The sequence below is a fragment of the Polypterus senegalus genome, chromosome 1, assembly GCF_016835505.1.
Source record: "Polypterus senegalus isolate Bchr_013 chromosome 1, ASM1683550v1, whole genome shotgun sequence".
In the NCBI taxonomy this organism is placed as follows: Eukaryota; Metazoa; Chordata; class Cladistia; order Polypteriformes; family Polypteridae; genus Polypterus; species Polypterus senegalus.
In genome coordinates, this window is record NC_053154.1 from 179,056,486 (window position 1) to 179,071,892 (window position 15,407).

The 15,407-nt window shown below is 37.5% G+C and overlaps 1 protein-coding gene across 1 annotated transcript in view; it reads left to right on the forward strand.

Moving 5' to 3' along the window:
• swap70b (switching B cell complex subunit SWAP70b) overlaps nucleotides 1–15,407 on the forward strand; it is a 322,658-nt gene that overhangs the window by 143,782 nt on the left and 163,469 nt on the right. The window contains exon 2 of the mRNA XM_039768547.1: nucleotides 14,201–14,341. Within this exon, the coding sequence (XP_039624481.1) occupies nucleotides 14,201–14,341 (141 nt within the window). The remainder of the gene's footprint in view (nucleotides 1–14,200; nucleotides 14,342–15,407) is intronic.

A 15,407-nucleotide genomic window follows, 5' to 3' on the forward strand; every position in this document is an offset into this window, starting at 1 on the left:
GTGATTTGAAATCTAAATTTGATGATCAGAAACATTTTGTGTGACAAACATGCAAAAGAATAAGAAATCAGGAAGAGGGGCAAATAGTTTTTCACACCACTGTAAAGTGTGCTATTCCATCTACTCCGTGTCTTGCTGAAGCTTTTTCGGCTGCATATTAAGTTCAGTTTGTACAGTTTTGAGACGACAGTTGGCAAATTGTGTATGCCTGACTGTTTTTCTGCTGATCACTGTTATAGATAGATAGATACTTTATTAATCCCAAGGGGAAATTCACATAATACAGCAGCAGTATACTGATACAAAAAACAATATTAAATTAAAGAGTAATAGAAATGCATGTAAAAACAGACAATAACTTTGAATAATGTTAGCGTTTACCCTCCTGGGTGGAATTGAAGAGTCGCCTAGTGTGGGGGAGGAACGATCTCCTCAGTCTATCAGTGGAGCAGGACAGTGACAGCAGTCTGTCACTGAAGCTACTTCTCTGCCTGGAGATGACACTGTTCATTGGATGCAATGGATTCTCCATGATTTGAACTGTCCAGCTTCATTCCTACAATAGAGCCTGCCTTCCTGACAAGTTTGTCCAGACCTGATGTGTCCTTCATCTTTATGCTGCCTCCCCAGCACACCACCGCGTAGAAGAGGGCACTCGCCTCAACCGTCTGGTCAGCATCTTATTGCAGATGTTGAAGGACGCCAGCCTTCTAAGGAAGTATAGTTGGCTCTGGCCTTTCTTACACAGTGCATCAGTATTAGCAGTCCAGTCCAATTTATTATCCAGCTGCACTCCCAAGTATTTATAAGTCTACACCCTCTGCACACAGTCACCTCTGATGATCATGCAGTCCATGAGGGGCCTGGGCCTCCTAAAATCCACTACCAGTTCCTTGGTCTTGCTGGTGTTCAGGTGTAAGTGGTTTGAGTCGCACCATTTAACAAAGTCTTTGATTAGCTTCCTATACTCCTCCTCCTGCCCACCCCTGATGCAGCCAACAATAGCAGTGACATCAGCGAACCTTTGCACATGGCAGGACTCCGAATCGTATTGGAAGTCTGATGTATATAGATTGAACAGGACCGGAGAAAGTACAGTCCCTTGCTCCTGTGTTGCTGACCACAATGTCAGACCTGCAGTTCCCAAGACGCACATACTGAGGTCTGTCTGTAAGATAGTCCACGATCCATGGCACCAGTTGTGAATCTACTCCCATCTCTGTCAGCTTGTCCCTAAGGAGCAGAGGTTGGATGGTGTTGAAGTCCAAAAACATAATTCTAACAGCACCACTGCCTCTGTCCAAGTGGGAGAGGGATCAGTGTAGCATATAGAACTGCAGAGGATCACGGGCGTAGTGGACCTGTGGCCTCAGGTGGTGAAGCAGCAGCCGCTCCATGGTCTTCATCACATGTGACATCAGAGCGACAAGCTGGAAGTCATTCAGCTCACTAGGACGTGATACCTTTGGAACTGGGGTGATACAAGATGATTTCCAAAGCCTCGGGACTCTCTACAGTTCCAGCGCACATGCCTTCAGCAGTCATGTCGATACTTCATCTGGACCCGCTGCTTTGCTGGCACGAAGTCTCCTCAGCTCTCTGCTCACCTGCGCTGTTATAATTGTGGGTGGGGATGTCTCTCCTATGCTGGTGTCAGCAGAAGGATGGTTGGAGGATGCAGTACTCCGAGGTGAGCGTGGGTTAGGGTGGTCAAACCTGTTAAAGAAGTTATTCATTTGGTTTGCTCTCTCCACGTCTCTCTCGATGGTGGCACCCCTCTCCAAGCTGCAGCCAGTGATGATCTTCATCCCATCCCACACTTCCTTCATGCTGTTATTCTGAAACATCTGCTCCAGCTTTCTCCTGTACTGCTCCTGAGCTGCCCTGAGCTGGACTCGGAGTTCCTTCTGCACACGCTTGAGCTCATGCTGATCACCGCCTTTTAAAAGCCCTTTTCCTCTGGTTCAAAAGGCCCTTGCTATCACTTGTAATCCATGGCTTGTTGTTAGCATAACAGCGTACTGTTCTTACTGAAACTACAATGTCCATACAGAAGTTGATGTAATCAGTTGTGCAGTCAACAGCCTCTTCAATATTCTCACTATGTGACCCCTGCAGGATATTCCAGTCAGTAGTTCCAAAGTAGTCTCTCAGACCCTGCTCTGCCTCAGGGGACCACTTCCTGAATGAGCGTGTGGTTGTAGGTAGCTCCCTCACTCTTGGTTTGTAGTGAGGCTGAAGCAGAACCAGGTTATGATATGCTTTCCCAAGCGCAGGCAGCGGGGTGGCGCTGTATGTGTCTTTAACGTTTGCATACAGTAGGTCGATAGTCCTATTTCCCCGGGTGTTACAATCCATATACTGAGAGAAGGCAGGTAATATTTTGTCCAGCATCACATGGTTAAAGTCTCCAGCGATTAGCACAAGCACCTCGGGGTCCTGCGTTTGTAACTTATATCCAAGATGCTGTGCTGGGAGAGTACAACATTGTTCACAGGAAGCTGTAAACTATGAGACATACATGGTAAACTTGGGATCCCGCATTCTTCCGTAGCCTTTGCAACATTGCGTGCATTGTCTCGTAATACTACATGAACATTCTCTTTGGGTATTTTCCATGTTTCAAACGCTCTCTTAAATGCCACAGAGAGTGCAGCACCCGTGTGTGATCCAGAGCATTCTTGGGCATGCAAGATATCTTTCTGTTATGCAAAATTGCAGTCAATCCGCCGAGTAGTTAAACTAAGCATACTGTTAGGATTCTATTTTGCTGAGGAATTTTCTTTTTGTCAGATGGTGTGTCTTCAAGTGTGCAATTAAGTTGGTGGTATTGAAATTTAGCACTTTGGTCCCTCCGCAAGACATTAGTTGAACAAGTGTTACAAATGGTATTTATATCACTCTCACTTACTTTGATAAACTTCCACTCTGCAAACATTTTCGCATAGTAGCTCAGCGTCGCCTAAACAGCTTATTCATCCAGAACACAATTCAAACCGATTATTTGAGGACGCAATCATTATCGGTCAAATTTAGTCATTGGTCCAGTGCTGATAAAATTATTTTGACCCATTATTTGCTGATATACAGTAGATATTAATCTGATATTACTGTACATTGCTAAAAATAACACCAAATGTAACAGGCTAGAAATAGGCACTGTTAGGTAAAAATGTGATTTAAGTACATATTTGTCTGTTAATACAAGCCAAAGCAGAACACAACTGCTGATGAAACAGCGCTGCAGAAGCAAAAGTAGTATAATAAACATAATGTAACTTATGTAGAAAGATGTGCAGGGTTGTTGTCATAACACTACACATTGCACCCACTGTGACCAAGAAATATATAATTAACTTAATAATAGCACCAAGAAACTTTGATAAAGATTACACATGTGCATGACTCAAATGCAGAAGGCAAGTTTTTTTAAATAACTTTTTGTTACTTAAAAATGGACGTATTTGTAAAGTTTTAACACTTTTTTCATAATGATATCCCAGTATCTGTTAGTTCCATTATATAAAAGAAAAGGGCAGACGAGTTTTTTTTTTAAATGTACTTCAATTTAGAATACAATATCTTCTGGAAAATTAATATAAATCATAATTGTGAAGAAATAATTTTGACTTGAAAAATGATGAACTTATCGTTTAATTGTATAGGTAGTTTTAAATTTTTGTGCCTTTTCTGCTTGATACATTTGCTAAATTCTTTTATATCTGTTATTTTGTCCATATTTGTGTGTGGAAAGAAAATAGACCTGCATATCGGCAATCTAATTGATTAAAGGGAAAATCATAGATTGATGCCAACATTCTTCTATTTCTGTGAAGTGAAACTTTTTAATTATACCTAGTACAGGTTAGGTCAGTACAGAACAGTACTAGTACAGAACCTATAAAAAGCATTCACCCTTTTGGGAGTTTTCACATTTTATTGTTAAACAACATTGAATCTCAGGTGGATTTACATCAGCTTTCATGATTAGTGGAAAAGACGCTTTAATGTCAAGTGAAAATGCTGTCCATTCATACCTTTTCTCTTCAACTTACCCAGCTCAGGTTGCAGTGTGGCACTGTGTATAAGTCAACTAACAACTTTTGATGAAATGCCTCTTCGTAAAGAGTAGGGTATATCCTGATGTCCAAGCTAAATTGCCCACCATGGGCCTAATCATTCTGGCCCGCTAATCATCCTGTCTCTAATTGGATACGTCTGTCACTTCTTCACCACCTAACAGCTAATGTGTGTTGAGCGTAGTGGCACAAAAATTGCTGCTGTCGCATCATCCAGATGGATGCTACATATTAATGGTGGTTAAAGTGGCTTCCCAGTCACTGTAGTGCTTTAAGTGGTGAGAAAAGCACTATGTAAATGTAAATAATTATTTATTAACCAAGTGTCAGCAAAAGATGCCTAGAATGTACATTTTTTACCCCACTAGATGGCAGCAACAACTGTTAAACTTGGTTGCCTTTCCTTTTATCAAAAGAAATACAGTACTCCATAAAGGACATTTAGCATATTTTTGATGACTGTGATTCAGGTAAGGATTTTGAGCTGCCAGTAAATTAAAGAAAATGTCATTACTTCTGGATTGTCTACAGTTGGAAATTGGAAAGAAAGCGCTATTTTTCTGGTGTATTTTCATTTTTGGTGCCCACAGTTGTACTCCCATACCATGTGAGCTCAGTTTTACAAAGCTCCATGGAGTGACTCCATATCTTCAACTGTCCACTCTATTTACATCTCAAAATACTATTAAAGGTTATTGAAGTAATGTGTGTAATACTTGACAAGGCAACTTAAGCCAATTTAATAAAAAATATTGTTACAAAGTGTATTCATCATAAATTACAGATGTCCTCAATTAGTTGTTGCAGCCCTAGTTTGTATCTTGAATGAAAAAAAATTATATATATATATATATATAGGTGCCGGTCATAAAATTAAAATATCATGACGAAGTTGATTTTATTTCAGTAATTCCATTCAAAAAGTGAAACTTGTATATTAGATTCATTCATTACATACAGACTGATGGATTTCATATGTTTATTTCTTTTAATTTTGATGATTATAACTGACAACTAATGAAAGTCCCAAATTCAGTATCTCGGAAAATTAGAATATAAATTAAGATTGCAAAAAAAGGATTTTTAGAAATGTTGGCCAACTGAAAGGTATGAACATGAAAAGTATGAGCATGTACAGCACTCAGTATTTGGGTGGGGCTCCTTTGGCCTGGATTACTGCAGCAATGCGGCATGGCGTGGAGTCGATCAGTCTGTGGCAATGCTCTGGTGTTATGAGAGCCCATGTGGCTCTGATAGTGGCCTTCAGCTCTTCTGAATTGTTGGGTCTGGCGTATTGCATCTTCCTCTTCACCATACCCCATAGATTTTCTGTGGGGTTAAGGTCAGGCGAGTTTGCTGGCCAATCAAGAACAGGGATACCATGGTCCTTAAACCAGGTACTGGTAGCTTTGGCACTTTGTGCAGGTGCCGGGTCCTGTTGGAAAATGAAATCTGCATCTCCATAAAGTTAGTCAGCAGCAGGAAGCATGAAGTGCTCTAAAACTTCCTGGTAGACGGTCGCGCTGACCTTGGACCTTCAGAAAACACATTGGACCACCAGCAGATGACATGACACTCCAAACCATTATTGACTGTGGACACTTTACACTGGACCTCAAGCAACATGGATTCTGTTCCTCTCCTCTTTTCCTCCAGACTCTGGGACCTTGATTTCCAAAGGAAATGCAAAATTTACTTCCATCAGAGAACATAACTTTGGACCACTCAGCAGTAGTTTTGTCTTTAGCCCAGGCGAGACACTTCTGACTCTGTCTCTTGTTCAAGAGTGGCTTGACACAAGGAATGCGACAGCTAAAACCCATGTCTTGCATACGTCTGTGCGTGGTGGTTCTTGAAGCACTGACTCCAGCTGCAGTCCACTCTTTGTGAATCTCCTCCACAGTTTTGAATGGGTTTTGTTGCACAATCCTCTCCAGGGTGCGGTTATCCCTATTGCTTGTACATTTTTTTCTACCACATCTTGTCCTTCCCTTTGCCTCTCTATTAATGTGCTTGGACACAGAGCTCAGTGAACAGCCAGCCTCTTTAGCAATGACCTTTTGTGTCTTGCCCTCCTTGTGCAAGGTGTCAATGGTCATCTTTTGGACAACTGTCAAGTCAGCAGTCTTCCCCATGATTGTGTAGCCTACGGAACTAGACTGAAAGACCATTTAAAGGCTTTTGCAGGTGTTTTGAGTTAATTAGCTAATTAGAGTGTGGCACCAGGTGTCTTCAATATTGAACCTTTTCACAATATTCTAATTTTCCGAGATACTGAATTTGGGACTTTCATTAGTTGTCAGTTATAATCATCAAAATTAAAAGAAATAAACATTTGAAATACATCAGTCTGTGTGTAATGAATGAATCTAATATACAAGTTTCACTTTTTGAATGGAATTACTGAAATAAATCAACTTTGTCATGATATTCTAATTTTATGACCAGCACCTGTGTGTGTGTGTGTGTGTGTGTGTGTATATATATATATATATATATATATATATATATATATATATATATATATATATATATATATATATATATATATATATATATAATATATATATATATATATATATATATATATATATTAATTATATATATATATATATATATATTAATTATATATATATATATATATATATATATATATATATATATATATATACACACACACACACACACACACACACACACAGGTGTTGGTCAAAAAATTAGAATATCATAACAAAGTTGATTTATTTCAGTAATTCCATTCAAAAAGTGAAACTTTTATATTAGATTCATTCATTACACACAGACTGGGATGTATTTCAAATGTTTATTTCTTTTAATTTGATGATTATAACTGACAACTAATGAAAGTCCCAAATTCAGTATCTCGGGAAAAAATTGAATATTGTGAAAAGGTTCAATATTGAAGACACCTGAAAGCCACACTCTAATTAGCTAATTAACTCAAAAAACAATTACAAAAATATATCCTGTCTAAATTATACAAGTTAGAAATAAAGTAAACATTAAAAGAACAAACATTCAAATTTCTTTACTCTTATGTAATTTTATATAAAAATAAACTTAGATTTTAAATATCCCAAAAGATTTTGCTCTCCATAAAAATATATCCTGTCAAAATTATACAAATTCAAATATGAACATGCTGCATAACAAAACCTGGAAATATAAATAAAATGTGTTCCTTTCAGCAATAACAAATCAAATCATTCAGTTGTCTTTGCTCATATGTCATTTTAGAGCTGGACGCCTGGCATCTTTTTGGCCACAGGTTCGCTTCTGTTTGGTGTGAGGTTCTGTGTTGTGGAGATTCTCAGGATGGATTGCAGGTGCTCATCAGTGAGGCGACTCCTGTGTGCTGTTTTGTTAGTCTTTATCACTGAGAAGAGCTTCTCACACAGATATGTGCTACCAAACATGCACAAGGTTCGAGCCGCATGTAGACGACTTTTTTTGTTCTTCAAAGTCACCAAAGTGCCGTGCAAACTCAGTGCGCTCAGTTTATCAGCAAAGTGCGATTTGGGAACACCGTAGTGACGACTTGGTTTAACATTACTTGGCAACAGGGAAAGTGGGGCAAGTTGCACTGGTGCATTTGTGTCTCCCATAAAAGCAGCTTCACTTGAAATCACTTTGTGATTGTGCACGGGTAAAACGCGTCGCTGAAGTGTCAGATTCTTATTTAATTATTCTGCTTTCTGTATCTTCTGCATTGCATTCAGGTTACCCTGATGTTTTGTCTCATAGTGCCGTCTTAGATTAAATTCTGTAATTACAGCCACATTAGCTCCACAAATGAGACACACGGGTTCAGTAAACATATACTCAGCCTCCCATTGGTTTTTAAAGGCTCTATTTTCAGAATCAACTTTTCTCTTCAGCATCGTGTGAGCTAGCTTCGCAATAACTTGCAGCATCATAAGGTAGACTTGATTAACGCGTAAGTGTCGCAAGGCAGCTGAAGCGTTGCATTGCATTATGGGATCTGTAGTTTATTGTGTTACCAGCGCTTCATATACCCGGGCTTTAATAACAATAATACAGTATATAAAATGATCTCGGGTCGGATATAATTACACACTGGTCGGATGTGGCCCTGCCCTTGAGTTTGACACATATGGACTAAATAGAACTTGAAAAGATATATTTTTTCAAATGTGATCGCAATTCAGATAGAGTTGACGCAGACTACAGCTTGCATGCCTCAATAAGTCATCCTCCCCTCGCCTTACTTTTTACCGTTCATCTAATGAATACACTGAGTATGGCTTTACCAAAACAATCATTGATGGCGAATAAAGTATCCATTATTCGAGTATGTAGATCGGATAACATATATATATATATATATATATATATATATATACAGTCATGTGAAAACATTAGGACACCCTTTGAAAGCATGTGGTTTTTGTAACATTTTTAATAAATGGTTATTTCATCTCCGTTTCAACAATACAGAGAGATTAAAGTAATCCAACTAAACAAAGAAAACTGAAGAAAAGTCTTTTCAAGATCTTCTGTAAATGTCATTCTACAAAAATGCCTATTCTAACTGAGGAAAAGATAGGACACCCTTGCCCCTAATAGCGAGTGTTACCTCCTTTGGCTGAAATAACTGCAGTGAGACGGTTCTTGTAGCCATCTACCAGTCTTCGACATCGGTCTGAGGAAATTTTACCCCACTCCTCAATGCAGAACTTTTTCAGCTGTGAGATGTTTGAGGGTTTCTTGCATACAGCCCTTTTCAAGTCACCCACAGCATCTCAATGGGATTCAAATCTGGACTTTGACTTGGCCATTCCAGGACTCTCCATTTCTTCTTTTTCAGCCAATCTTTGGTTGATTTACTAGTATGTTTTGGGTCATTGTCATGTTGCATGGTCCAGTTCCGCTTCAGCTTTAATTTTCTAACTGATGGTCTCACATGTTCTTCAAGCACCTTCTGATACACAGTAGAATTCATCGTGGATTCTATGATGGTGAGCTGACCAGGTCCTGCTGCAGCAAAGCAGCCTTAATTATTCTGCTTTCTGTATCTTCTGCATTGCATTCAGGTTACCCTGATGTTTTGTCTCATAGTGCCGTAGTTCTTAGATTAAATTCTGTAATTACAGCCACATTAGCTCCACAAATGAGACACACGGGTTCAGTAAACATATACTCAGCCTTGCTGGTTTTAAAGGCTCTATTTTCAGAATCAACAGTTTTCTTCAGCATCACTTGTAGACTATCTTCCGGACAGTGGAATGGCTGATTTCAAAATCTTTTGAGATCTTTTAAATCCCTTCCCAGACTCATAGGCTGCTACAATCTTTTTTCTGAAGTCCTCTGACAGCTCTTTTGTTCTCACCATGGTGCTCACTCTCACTTCAACAGTCAGGAGCACACCAAACTAAATGTCTGAGGTTTAAATAGGGCAAGCCTCATTCAACATGCAGAGTAACGATCTACTAATTATGTGCACCTGGTGTGATATACCTGTGTGAGATCTGAGCCAATTTAAGAGGGAATACATGTGAGGGTGTCCTATCTTTTCCTCAGTTAGAATAGGCATTTTTGTAGAATGACATTTACAGAAGATCTTGAAAAGACTTTTCTTCAGTTTTCTTTGTTTAGTTGGATTACTTTAATCTCTCTGTATTGTTGAAACGGAGATGAAATAACCATTTATTAAAAATGTTACAAAAAACCACATGCTTTCAAAGGGTGTCCTAATGTTTTCACATGACATATATATATACCCGCAGTATCGCAGTGGAGAAGTAGTGTGTTAAAAAAGCTAGAAAAAGAAAAGGGAACATTTTAAAATAACGTAACATGACTGTCAATATACAGTATTTGTTTTGTGAGTGTTACTGAGTGTTGCTGTCATCAAGGATTTGATTATCATTATTTCTTTCAATCAAGTTCAGTATTTGTAGGATGTGTTGTGTTCAAGTTACATTCCGTGTTTGTCAATCGCTGTAAAGATGACAGGTTTCATTCATCGATTCGTTTCTTACTGCATCAATAAACAGCTCGTCGTCTTCTTTATCTGAGACCTGACACACTGCATGCACGGGTTTTTTTTACACTGTCTTCCTTTAGCTGGACATTGACTTTTTCCAACGTGTGCTTTGTTTCTGCAGTAGCTGGATTTATGAATATGCTTTTATGTATCAGACGCTTCATATTTTTTGCTGCCTTTTCAATTGTGTAATTCGGTTTTTGTTCAGCGCTCTTTGGTTTTGTTGCTTTTTATTTGGGCACTGCGTCAGTTCACGTGAGCCTCTCGGTGTACATGCATCGAAGGTTCCCAGCTGTGCTGGTGCCATCTCGTGCTATGTCCATGGCTGTATTTAATGTTACCTTAGTCCTGACATTTAAAACTTTCTCTCGCAGTTTCGCTGAGTTTGTGTCATACACCACCCTGACCATCTCATCTTCCTCTCCATAAGCACAGTCCTTCACCCGTGAATATTTACCCGTGGCAGTTTGCTATTGGATTGCCGCTGACGGACGGCCTTATATGGGCAGGCACTAAATTACAAACGCCAGCGCAGCCTGTCTATGAACTTAATTTAAAGTGTAGGTTTACATCGTGCTTTGTTTTCAAGTAGCAGAACTCATGAATATGGTTGTATATGTCACTCGCCGCTTCTTATTGTTTCGCTGCCTTCTCAATTATATAATGCATGTTTTCTTCAGCGCTTTTTTGAGGTCTTCCTGGTTTTCTATGTACTGCGTGATTACGTGGGAGGCGTGATGATGTCACACGAAACTCCGCCCCCACGGTGTTGAAGCTCATCTCCATTACAGTAAATGGAGAAAAACTGCTTCCAGTTATGACCATTACGCGTAGAATTTTGATATAAAACCTGCCCAACTTTTGTAAGGAAGCTGTAAGGAATGAACCTGCCAAATTTCAGCCTTCCACCCACACGGGAAGTTGGAGAATTAGTGATGAGTCAGTGAGTGAGTGAGTGAGTGAGGGCTTTGCCTTTTATTAGTATAGATATATACATATATATATATACACATATATATATATATATATACACATATATATATATATATATGTATATATGTATATATATATATATATATATATATATGTATATATATATATATGTATGTATGTATATATGTATATATATATGTATATATGTATATATATATAAACTTCTACGTCAAGGCATCCAGTGCCAGAGGCAGCAAAACATCCCCAAAACATCTTAGAACCTCCACCATGTTTGATTGTAGGTACTGTGTTCTTTTCTTCATAGGCCTTATTCCGTTTTCTGTAAACAGTAAAATGATGAAATTTACCAAAAAGCTCTACTTTGGTCTCATCTGTCCCTGAAGGATTTTGGCTTCCTCAAGTACATTTTGGCAAACTCCAGTCTGGCTTTTTTATGTTTCTTTGTCAGCAGTAGGGTCCTCCTGGCTCTCCTGCCATAGCATTTCATTTCGTTCAGATGTCGACGGATAGTTCGAGCTGACTCTGTTGCACCCTGAGTCTGCAGAACAGCTTGAATATGTTTTGAAGTTGATGTTTGGTGTACTCCCAGGTCGTCTTAAAATGGAGAAGGACAAACAAACTGTAACTGCCTTTACTACTAGAATGAAAGAATCCTAGCCTACCTCTTAAGTTAATGGGTTACTGGTTATATACTATTTGTAACTGGGAAAATATCACATTCTCACATAGAGGATCTATTCAAAACTTTTTTTCAAACCTGGCAGGATCTAATCAATAACAGTTTAGAATAAGCATTTATATTGGGTTAAAGATTCTCTTCTCTTTTCTCTACTTAACGTTTTACTCTGTCTATTGGTCCTTCTCTCTTTCTCTTGGCTGGGAGTTTAATTTAGTTTTGTAAAATATTTGACTTCTTTGTATTGAAAGTTACTGGCTTTTAATAATTAAAAAAAGGCCTAATTACAAGACACAGTTTTATTAAAATTTAATGTGATCAAGTCTCACATGCTTAACAAGTTTATATGTAAAATATACAAAGTTGGCTCTTAAGCTAACAAGGAAGACAGATTCTTCTTTCTCTAATTAAAAATGTGTTATATACACAAATTTGTACACAATGCACACTCAATCTATTTTAATTAAAAGACAAACTGAAAAGTTCTGAACTCCTTAAAGCAGCTTGTTTTTAATTTTTTTTTCTAAAAACGTACATATTTTCTTCCACTCCAAATTCAGCTGGACGACACATGATCCATGTGCTGTTCCTCTTCATGCACAGGACAACTCATCCAATTCCTTTCTCAGTTTACTACTTGGCTTTCTTCAGTGTAAAAGTCAATATCCCGGTCTTCTCTCTCTCTTTTGATGCCTGCTTGGCTGATTTCTGTTTATAGGAACTTCTGCCTGCAAAACTGTACATTTCTTCATTTACCATAACACTTTGAAAAGTAGACACTTTTGAGATCAGCCAATGTTCTGGTAAGTAATTGAGTTATTTAGAGCAAAAATTGTACAATTTAGATTGCCAGCTGATTGGTCAGGCCATCACTAGTAATTGCATACACATGAACTACAATCAAACTGATTCGAAACAGTGACCATTGAAAACTGAGCACATCTTTAAAATATTAGATTACAGTTATTAGAACAGCAAATTGAAATACACTGTTTTAATGTTGTTCCCAGTAATGGAAAATGTTTGTCGTGTGGTTGGTGCGACAAACACACTGTATCAGTGCATGCTCCCATCCTCTCTCTCTCTTTGATATATTGGGTTAATTTTGCTCTCTACATAATGGATCAGTATTGATTGAATCGGCACCAATTTTATCATGGTAACTTTTCCAAATAACACAGGTATATTAAGTTATTTTTCTAGAGGAAAAAGATCTCAGTTTTAAAAATCACTCCCCTTGACTGATGTGCACAATGGTGGTAATAAAGGTAGTTTAAACAGTGTACTTGCTAAACATTTCCATTTGTTTTTTAAAACATTAAACTTTGTTCTCATTCATCCTCCCTGGCGGACAGTTTTAAAGAGGATGCGTTGAATCTTTTGTTTACTAAGTACTATTACTTACCTGAAGTTCACTATTTTCCTGTTAAAATGCTGTATCCTTACTTTTTTATTTTCCCATTCTTTTCGTCCCTACCAACATGACCATAGCATAGCATACTCCCAATGTGCAGAAGGTTTTTACTCTGTAAAAATGATAATCATTGTTACACAGGTCAGACATTTATCCATTTAAAAAATAAATTTCCATTTCAAATCATTTGTGTCTCTACGGCACAGAGATTGCTTGATAGGGCACTTACACTGTAATAAGAAAACAGATGACAGAGCTACTCTCAAAGTGACACGTACGTCATTATTCAGTCTTTTTTTTAAATGCTCAGTCTGTCAGCTTTAGAATGAGTAGAGGTTTGGCTTTCTAAGACATTTAGACTTGCTTCTGTAGTGCAGTGATTGTTTAATAAAGCCACTCTATCCTGTGGTGTTTGTCTTCAGATAAAAAGTTTATTTTTAAATTGGCAGTTTTCTCCCAAAATGTAAATTAAATCATTTGCTCTGGAAAGGGCTTTCACATGTTTCTGGCTCTTGAGTGAATAACATTTGCTATTACTTTCTCAAAATTCCTTGTGGGCTGTAATTTTATTAGGAATTCTCAAACGAAAAGTAATTTATAATAAAGTTAGCATAAAACATACTGTGGCTCATGCACAGGTTCAAGTACCTGTACACATCCTCACTAAAATCTATTGGTATAGGTACACGGCCACTGACGTGTCTTCCTTAAGGATTCTAGTTTGGATAGGCTCAAAGGAGTACAAAGAGTGTTGCCTCTAACCTCGAGTGTTGTGCAAGGCACAAACATGCCAAACCTCTGACTCATTGCAATATGTTTCCATATTTCTTCAATAGTACATCTACCTCAGATAATGAATTTGAAGTGATGCACTAAATTCCTAAAATGCATTTGCAGTGTTAACTGAGGTACTTTTGTACTTTTAAACCTGCTATTTCAATTGAACTAATCTTGACCACTAGTTTGTTTTGAAATTGTTCAACCAGTTTAAAATATATTGAACACATTATTATTATTATAATTATTATTCTGTTATTCTTTCTTTTCAGGTTCTGTCTCACAACTTGTGCACCTTGTTAAAGATTCCCCACGATCCAGTAGCACTAGAGGATCACTTCAAGGATGATGATGAAGGACCTGTTTCTAATCAGGGATATATGCCATACCTTAATAAGTTTATACTTGATAAGGTACTGTTAGATTTGACTCATTGTTTATAAATGAAATAAGTAGAAAGCACTTTCCAAAAATCTTGGGAGAACCTAGAACATAATATTTAAAGCTAATTATCTGGAGAGTAACTGTTTAACTGCTGAATAAAACATTATTTAACTATGAAATAAATACAAGTGAATATTGATACAATGAAAAGTAACAAGAATCTGTTTTTTCTTTATTAAAAAAAAAGAAAAACTTGATACCTTGTGAGATTGCTAGGATATCACAGGATTGGTTCTCAAACTTCTCTCAGCACTTCAGGCATTGATTAGATTTCATTCACAGCATACTGTTCGAATAATGAAATAGTAATAACCCTACAGATACTGGGGTGCCTTGAGGGCAGAGTTGGAAATAGCTAAACTAACACACTTTGAAAGACAAAACTTTTGTATAACTAAGGGTACAGTCAGAGTGAAAGAGTATACCAAACAGTTTTTCAGGATATGGAGGTGTTGAAACTGTCAAAGAAATTTGAAGAAATGGCAAGATGAAGAGACAAAATATGATAGATTTAAATTTAAACCTGGTGCCCAATAGTGTGATTAGTATATTGACCATACTAAAATAATCGGAAATTATATACGGTATATGCTGTGACAGTGAAATAAGATTAGTACTGTTACTTTCATATATTGTTAAAACCAATTTATGAACATTATACAATATGAAGGCTTTGTTTTCTTGCCCTTTTATTTTTCTTTTAATGATTTTTAAATTGAATTACAATGGGTGAAATAACAAAGTCTTCAAAACTTAATGTCATTTAAATGAGATGTGAAATTTCTTTATCTGCCCTTATGGAAAGCAAGAAATTCGAAGGATCAATTACTGTTCTCACTCAAAAGACAAGTCATTCCCACGGTTAGCTGAATTTTATCATGCTTAATTAATTGAGGGTAATACAGTCTAAATGCCAAATTCTAAAGATGCATTATGTAAGTAATGTTAAATATGTAAGAAAGTTAAACGGGACATTATTTTCTGCTACTGTACTTCATTGTGACTGGTTCATACAGGTAGACCTTCACTTATCTG